The sequence below is a fragment of the Macrobrachium rosenbergii genome, chromosome 20, assembly GCF_040412425.1.
Source record: "Macrobrachium rosenbergii isolate ZJJX-2024 chromosome 20, ASM4041242v1, whole genome shotgun sequence".
Lineage (NCBI taxonomy): Eukaryota > Metazoa > Arthropoda > Malacostraca > Decapoda > Palaemonidae > Macrobrachium > Macrobrachium rosenbergii.
This window is the reverse complement of record NC_089760.1, coordinates 12,218,022-12,227,500: the sequence shown is the minus strand read 5'-3', so window position 1 is coordinate 12,227,500 and position 9,479 is coordinate 12,218,022. Positions and strand designations below refer to the sequence as shown.

The window sequence follows — 9,479 nt, the reverse complement described above, 5'->3', positions numbered from 1 at the left end:
AAATATGGGTGAACCTAATAGATCGATAAAGAAGTATATGAGTAGTATATATATATATATATATATATATATATATATATATATATATATATATATATATATATATATATATATATATATATATATATATATATATATAGGAAATATGAGAACTGAATAGCTAGAAAATAAGTATATGAGGAATATTAATACATACATATATAAATAAAAAAAATATATATATATATATATATATATATATATATATATATATATATATATATATATATATATATATATATATATATATATATTATATATATATATATTTCACACACACATATATATTCTAATTAGATGATATCATGGAAAAGCGAATACAACAAAAAGCCAGCAATTCCTATCAATCCGAAAACAGCCCCTTAGCGAACTGCCACCAGACTCCCCTTTTCCCCAGATGAGGGTAAACTTGCATAGTCCACTCTAGAGGCATGGCTGTAGCGTTTATGGGATTCCTGGAAGAGGGGTTCGTGAGTCCCTTAAGTCGCTTTGGAAGCTGTTGCATAAAATCTTCCTTATCGATAATCCATTCTCCTGATGAGACAACATTAACGATAAATCCTTCGGAAATCTTTCTCTCTAACTTCCTCTTTCTCCCTCTTCATTTGGAATCTCTCTTTCTCTCTCGAGTTATCCATTTGGCTTGTGCAAGGTATATATGTATAAACAAACACACACACACATACGTAGGTAGTACATTTGAATACTAAATTCTTCCATTCATTAACTCATTCAGTTGTCAAATTGTGTATTTTAATCTACCGTCAAGTTATGAACGTAAAACACTGAGATAAAACCTCCTTAGGAATTTACGTTCTTCCCAAGTTCACAAGACTTTACAGAAAATGTTTGGCAAGAGATTCTGTTGGATTGAGAAAAGTTCCTTCGATACATATATCTATAACTCTTCTTTTTCTATAACAGTTCTTGACTATTCAAGAAACACATTGCTGTGCCTAGAAATGTGACGCAAATACATGGGTGCAGATGCAAGGTGATTATTACTAGAGCACGGTATCCCTAACGACTATTTTCCTCTCGTCTCTTCTTTTCTCACTTTCACGCATGACTGTCTTGGCATTTTAAGCCTTTTCTGGATTAATTTCGACAAATGTGATAGTGGGTAGCTGTTTGCATCTGGCAAAATCGGACCCCTGCATTTAAGTTTGTCTAGAGGAAGGAAAATGACATAATTTTGAATTTTTCTGTTTAATCAAAAATAATTATAACGCAGGGGTCCGATTTAGTGTGTGTGTGTGTGTGTGTGTGTGTGTGTGTGTGTGTGTGTGTGTGTGTGTGTGTGTGTGTGTGTTCATCTGTGTAGATTCAATATAAGTTTCCTTGTCTAGATTTGCGGTTAAGCATTTCCGTTGAAGAAAAAAACACCAGGAATAATATATACTGATGTTCACCTTAGCATTCACGAGCACTTGCCTCATAGCGTTGTAATATTACCAACAAACACAAACCAACAATCTCAGAAACTGCAGAAATAAAACGACATATTTTCCGACGAAGAGGGCAGACCGCATTTCAGACCGCGAGAACAGTCTATATATCACACCGGAGCAGAATCAAATGGAGGAAAAAGTCGGGGTCCGTGGGGTGGGGATAGGGGGGACTTTGCTGGGGGTAGGTAGGAGTAGAGGGGAGGGTTGGAAGATGGGGCCGAGGAGAATGGTGATAAGGAAAAATAGAAATGTCCTCAGTCATTCTAAGCTATAAGGGCCAGACACTAATCCCGCAGCGCTAACAGCCTCCCCAAGGAATACATTCACGTGGGTCGGGGACCTAGCTGGGAAAGTGCCGCTTCCGCTGCGACTTTGCGTCATACTACTGCTGCTATTACTTCTGGTACTAAAACTGCTGCTACAAGTCTCGGCATTTCATCTGCTACTCAGATTTTACTACTTTTATTTGATCCATACAGGTATTCGCCAAAAATGTAAAAACACAGGGAATCCAAACAACTCGTGTATTTGTTTTTCAATTAAAAGGAAAAGCTTAAGCAACAGACAGATAGATAAGCAGATATGTAAATAGATAGATAGACCATGCCTGGGTGCTGATATTTACTGCTTATTGTTTTTATATTATGGGCTAACAGTGTTTTTCTACAGGTCTCTTTTTATCAGTATTGATAATAAATCACCATCCGTTGAGGATCTCAGTAAATAAATATGTGATCTAAGTCACTTAGGAGCAATACACTTTTATCTTTTTCTACACACACACACACACACACACATATATATATATATATCAATATATATGTTATATGGGGATATCCTATATATCTATATATCCACCCAATACAAATAGCATAGTATCTACTAGGATCATGAAAAAGAGTGGTTCAACACTTGGCTCACATGTATGTTAGATCTGGGGATCACTTCCTCATCTATCTCTCACCAGTCCACCCAACTGCAAATATATAGCATCAGTATCTACTAGGATCATGAATAAGAGCATGGGTTTGGCTTTTTCCCATTCGAGAGACGTGTTAAGAAATCTTTTGAAGGACTATGACCTTCCTCGATTGGCTGTGTCTGACACATTCCAAGTAGCGAAAACAGATTTGTATATATTTCTATATACATATACATAGGTCGACATACATATGTATGTTATGTTTTATATAGATATTACATTATATATATCTGTATTTGCATAGCAAACCTATCCATCCTTTGATTACATATTATATAATATATATGACCATATATATTTATATATATATATATAGGCTGCTGCTATAGCCATATATATATATATATTATATTATATAAAACATTACACGCTTACAGAGTATCCTTAACTCTCCTGCAATACTAGCTAAATAGCCAGTTTATAGCTTCCTTTGTCATACACCCTTCCTCCTACTGATCATACCTTTCTTCTCTCCTTTCTCTCACTGTTTCTGTAAGTCCCTTCCACCTCCCCTTCAAAACTAATTGATGACAGCCCAGCAGGGATGAGGCCGCTGTAATAAGGGGGAAGAGAGAGAGAGAGAGAGAGAGAGAGAGAGAGAGAGAGAGAGAGAGAGAGAGAGAGGAATAATAGATGTTATTGAGACGACAATATTACCGTTATATTTTCCTTGCTTTTTTGGAACTTTTTAATCTAAGGAAAACAAACGAAGGGGCGTAAGGAAGAAGGAACACGCAAAATCCCTACTGACTAAATCCTGAAAACAATATAATAAAAAAATATATGACGGCAGGAAAGCAGAGGAGATAGTAAAAGATTTCGGACACAGAAACGCACCCTCATACCGTCCCCGAGACCACATGGAAGAGAAGAGTGAGCGTTGGTCTAGCATCCTTTCCTTATATAATAAAAATAAACACATGCCATAGACACGCAGTGTATACATCCTAACAAAAATGGTGCTCTGTTATCTGCGAATGCCACTCACCAATATGCAGAAGACGTTTATATCGCGCTGTGAGAATCATAATGAGTGGCTATATACAAATGAAGCGGAAAATTTAATTAAAACTCAAAAGAGATTAAATCTCAGTCGTTAAAAGTTTGGATGTGTGACATCTTAGAGTTGCTGATATATCCCATGATCTAACTTGAGCCTGGGGCTAGCAACCTCATCTATGATGAACTGTTGCATATAATCACAAGGGCAATATCAGCTCCTTCCGGGGAGAAATGTATTTATACAAACACAAGCTTACATATATACATACATATGTATATATACATATATACATATATACATATACAAATATAAATGTATATATAGATAGATAGATAGATAGATGAGTAAACATAAATACATAAATGATCAAATATATACGTATACAGTATATATATAAAATATATAAGTATGAATATATATATATATATATATATATATATATATATATATATATATATATATATATATATATATATATATATATATATATATATATATATATATATATATATATATATGGCAGAAAAAATAATGAGTGAACTAAACTTACTAGCAACAATTATTACGAAAGGAAAAACAACTTACCCATCAGGAGTATTTAGTGGGTAGCGGATGAGGTGCCCTCGGGGTGTGGGTTGGCTACTGCCATTACCAATCCAGAAGAAGGCATCTGAAAGAAAGAACACTGAATAAGTACCATGGCTTTTAAGAGAGAGAGAGAGAGAGAGAGAGAGAGAGAGAGAATATCACTTTAAATGACTCTCAGGAGGCACACTCTTCCCCGCAATGATAAAAGTGCTATTCATGTTTTGGCGACCTTGCGATACAAAGGCATACCGATCACATTCCTTTGTGGACGATACTATTTCTGCTATGGCAAAAGACGCTGGAAAAGGTACTTGTGGTAATACAAGGTTGATATTTCAAAGCTCTTTTTCTAGTTAAGGTTGTATGTCTAATAATCTACTGTACTACCTCGTTGGAAATTTTCATCTCTCTCTCTCTCTCTCTCTCTCTCTCTCTCTCTGTGTTCCAAATGGATATTGCATTCCTTAGAATAATATCCTTCCCTACGTCCTAGTTGCATCCAGGTATTCACTTCATTATTACGTTCCACTGTAGCCACTTTTTTAATTTTTCTTATCGTTATCCACATTTCGTCTACTGCCTCCCGTTGGAGTTTTTTTCATCAGTTTTTATCTTCCACGTGTCTTACTATTTTTTTTTTATTCCAGATAGCCTTCCCACTAACACCCACCTAGCCCCGATCCCTTCCCCCTCTCTCTCTCGAGGTGCATTAGAAAAGGTTATTGGATTATGAAGATTCAATTGATTTCTGTTTTCGACGCTTTCTGTTGTCGAGTTGGCGACAATATTGGGAGAGAGTGAGAGAAGGAGAGAAGAGGGAGAAAGTGAAAGAGAGAGGAAAAATAGTGCGAGAACAGAAGGGGAAAAAAGGGAAGAAAGAATAAGAGAATTCTGTCGGTACTGTAATTTTGTGTTTTTTTTTTTCATTAGTTTCTGTTTGGGGAAATTATTATTCTTTTATTTATGAGAGATGTTTTAGGATGATTAAAACGTTAAATGCTTATTATCGCTTCTTAGAAAATCGCCTTGCAAATGGAGCAAAGGCAATCACTACCTTAATTAACAACATACTTATGTGATGACATTATTAACAAACATACGAGTAAGTAGTTTCTTTTTCTTCTCTTCACTTATATCCAGCAGATGCTAAAGAAATCCATTCTCCTTCCTCTGTTTGCTTTTAATGCTTCGGAGAAATTTTTTCTTTTCTACTTCCCAGTTATCCAAGTCCTGTTATAACATCATGCACTCTGTTTAGGTAAGTCTCTTACATAAAAGATTTTTACGTCGTTTGTTTCTCTGTTTGACGGGATTGAACTCAGATCACTTTGCCTAATCGACGACCACTGCCTTGCCCCTTCTTTAGAGATCACTTGTTTCAGTCGCGTGTTTGCTTTAGGGTTTATTTTCTGTTAGTACTAATTCGGCTCTTACTCCATTACGTTGAAGGGATTTTGCATTTTGGAAATTTTGTTATGTATACCGTATGGAATTCAATATCCCTTTCTTGAGTGACTATTGTCCCATCTACCACTGAGCTGTCTAATTCTCTCATAGCCTCCCGTTTTCCTAATGGTCATAACCTTACCTCTTTTAAAAAAAAAAGGCTCTACAGCCTTGATACAGATTGGCTCCCTTCTAAACTAACTGTTCTTCTTTCACTTTTTTCCCAAGAGGGATGGACAAGCTGAGGCTATTTAGCTGCCGATGATGGGAGCTTTCGAATAAATGAAATAGAATGCGATACCTGCAAGAAGCTTAATTACCACCCAGGTATTGTTTCTCTAACCATGAAAGTTCCTGTCTGCGCTAATTGACATTACAAGTGAAACTAATGAAATCAAATAACATCTATTGAAAACAATAATCTGAATAATAACAAACAAACAAAGCCACTACAATCCTGAGTGCACACGAACCTACAAAAGCAAGATCACCCGAAAGCCCTTCAGGGACTTCCCACTTGTAAACAAACACTTTATCGAAATCTGGCAACCTCCCCGACCGCGAAAAGCATGAACGCCGGCACATTAAGCATTAAATTGGACCTTTTGAAACCGCCCCAAAGACCTAATACCTGCAAACTGGCGAACATTACACCAATTAGCCCGAGTTTTAATTCCTCACTTCTGGAGACGGGGAGGGAGAGGGGTGCAAAGGGAAGGATAAAAGAGGGGTAAGATGATGGAAGAGGGTTGGGGGAGAGGGAGATGAGAGTTAGGGAGAACGAAGAGGGGAACTTGAAGCTAGAGATTGGAAGAGAGGAGCCGAGTGAAGAAGCTATATGTTAGAGATGTAGGCGGAGGGGACGGGAGGAGGGTTAAGGGAGAAGGGGGATGTGGAACGGCGGTCCTAATGATTCTCGTTATGCCAATGAAAAGAGAAGATGCGGAGAGGTTCCGGGTGCGGAAAAAGCAACGTGGAATCAAGAGGCGGAACGGGATAGAGTCGCTTCCACCCGCGGATGAATCGGGGTCCAGTTGTTATGGATGCAGTGTAACAATTCGAACAGTTTTTGTAGCTGTCAGCCCGTCTTACTACCAGGAGTCATTACAAGGGCAATTCAGTGATAGGGTAGAAGGCAAAGGTTACAGGAACCACAGACTGGAGAATCATTATGCCCTGTGTACCTGTCTGTCTCTTAGTTCTTGTGCATGTGACTCTCCATGCGTCTGTCTGTCTGTCTGTCTTCCCATTAACACACCTGGCCTAGCAGCAATTCCTCCCTGATTCTATCATTAGGAAGAGTTGGAGGAAACTTTGGTCGCCTTGTATTGATAAACTTATTTCCCGTTATGGCGCTTAGGCCACCGACCTCCCCTCATCTCACCCCACCCCACCCCATCCCACGTCTTTATGTGGAGAGGCGGTGGTCTGGAGGGGGGAGGGGGAAAGATGAGAGTGATTTTGCTCAGGATCTCTTTAGGAGGATTTAGGAAGGAGGAGGAGTTTAGGATGAGGAAAAAAAGGAGATAAGGGGAAAAATAAGGCCTCGGGCTTAACAGGAAGTAAAGCGTCTACCGCTCGATGAAGTGGTTTACCAGCGGTGGTATTTTCCCGGATTTGTGGGGATCATTAATCTACGGTTTATCATAATGTCCGTGGTGTGAGGACCTTCTTAAATAATCGCTACAGAAACAACAAAACAAACAACAAAGGTGAAAAATATAATAATAATAATTATAAGAGGATAATAATCACGATGATAAGTGATAATAATTATAATTACGATTATGGTAATAACATCTCAAAGTAAAAGCAATTACAAAACATAACAATAAAGATGACAGTGAACTGGTGATTCATTTGGTAATGATAGTAATAATAGAAATTAGGATAAGGTTGTAACTCAATCACAGAAATAATAATTATGGCAATATAACAATGATAAATGTACTATATTCTCTAACAAGAACAAGCGAAACAATCAGTATAACAGTAATTATGAAAAGAACAATTTTGTTACTGTTAACCGTTAAGAAGAAGCCCAAGTAACGATAGCATAAAACAATAAAAAAATGCGCCGGAGTTTCTTTGGCGCAAACTTCGGCGCTATCGAGTTTTCTGTACAGCATATAATGTTGTATGAAACTCTCAGCGCCCATGGAACTCTCAGCCGCGGCCCATGAAACTTTCAGCCACGGCCCGGTGGGGGCCTGTCTTGTTGGCACCTACAGCGGTGCCAGACGCACGATCATGGCTAACTTTAACCTTAAATAAAATAAAAACTACTGAGGCCAGAGGGCTGCAATTTGATATGTTTGATGATTGGAGGGTGGATGATCAACATCCCACTTTGCAACCCTCTAGCCTCAGTAGTTTTTAAGATCTGAGGGCGGATGGATAAATAGCCATCTCAATAGTTTGCTTTTACAGAAAACTAAAAAGTGATAATTACATACTAAACTATCACATTTTCATTGCATCATGAATTATGTAATCCTAAGAGTGTCTGAGAATTCCTTGGAAATATATCTAAGTTAATTAAATGAAAATAATTCTAAATTGCTGCTCATTACTGGGAATTAAAAGTCTATCATGATGTATTAACGAACTGTGAAATTATTTTGAAATTACTTAAAAAAATAAACTGTAGAAATTTTCAGAAAACATCTAATCTTCAAAGAATGAAAAAGGATGTTAATATTTTGTACGTGAGAAAAGTCAGGTCTGATGCAGGAAACTTGGAAACGTAAATAGACTGTCAATTAACAGAAATTTTAAACTAAACCTAAATTAAGAAAAATGTATTCACAAAATGCCAACTAATTACACGCTTTATAAAACTGTGAAAAAAGAGAAAAATTTAGCAATTATAAAAATATTATATATACGTACGAAAGAAATGAGAAAACCTGTGGAAATTTGTATGTAAATATGCTGGAAAACACTACCATAAATATGGAAATGGTGAAGGCACTCTTTGACTGCTTGGAAAAAGACAAAAATAAATAAAAACTGTGCACTCAAACTCTTACAATTGTGATAGAAAAACTAATAAAATTATGATCGTGCGTTGTAGAACAGTCAAAAGGAGAAAGAGTTTAGTGAAAAAACGAATAAAAAAACTCTCCTGATGTTGAGTGTATTGAAAACAAGATAAAAACTATTCTTAACTATCGAGAAAACTCCTCTTTAACGAGAATTTGTACGAGTTAAAAACTTCTTCACAAACTATCAAATGGTGAGGGAAGAGGAGGAGGCGGAGTAGGGAAAGTAGAGAGGAGTAGGGTAATAGAAGGAGGGGTAGGAGGAGGTGGAGTGAGAGTAGCATTAGTAGGAGGAGGAATGGGGAGAAGAAGGCGTATGAATAGGTTGGGAAAAGTAGTAGATGCAGGTACTGTGAAAAAGGAATAGGCACCGGAGAGGAAAAGAGATCAGAAAAATTAACAGGCAGAAGAAAAACAAAGACAAAAATAATGAAGGACAAGGAAAAGGAGTAACGGCAGAAGCAGGTGAAGGAGAGATATCAGGATAAGAGAAGGAGGAGGGAGAAACAATAATATAAAATAACTTACTGTGGAAAATGTAATGCTTAAGAAAAAAAATATTTGAATATTACAGCAGTCACCATATATTATATATATATATATATATAGAGAGAGAGAGAGAGAGAGAGAGAGAGAGAGAGAGAGAGAGAGAGAGAGACCTGGAAGTATGGAATTGATGGGTCTTGGAAAATTTCATTACGGTGAACTTCGTCAGCAGGAATTGAATTAGTATATCCAGCCGTGCCTCCTGCAAATGGCTTCACCACTAACTTAGGCGCCTATCCTACGTTAATGTAATTATCTCTAATAATTTTAATTATTTACTTTTTAGTAATCCACAATTCCATAGTTAAATAAAAAAAAAAAGAAGTGTGGCTGTGGAAGTGAAATGAAATCAAAAGAAATAAATTGTAAGCTCTCGAATC

The 9,479-nt window shown here is 36.9% G+C and overlaps 1 protein-coding gene across 5 annotated transcripts in view; it reads right to left on the bottom strand.

The window, feature by feature from the left end:
* LOC136849048 (protein Skeletor, isoforms B/C) overlaps nucleotides 1-9,479 on the bottom strand; it is a 298,256-nt gene that overhangs the window by 61,375 nt on the left and 227,402 nt on the right. For all 5 annotated transcript variants that reach the window (XM_067121947.1, XM_067121943.1, XM_067121945.1 and 2 more), the window contains one exon: nucleotides 4,061-4,145. Coding sequence is in view for 4 of the 5 variants with exons in the window: in XM_067121943.1 (XP_066978044.1) it covers nucleotides 4,061-4,145 (85 nt within the window). In the remaining variant the exon portion in view is untranslated. The remainder of the gene's footprint in view (nucleotides 1-4,060; nucleotides 4,146-9,479) is intronic.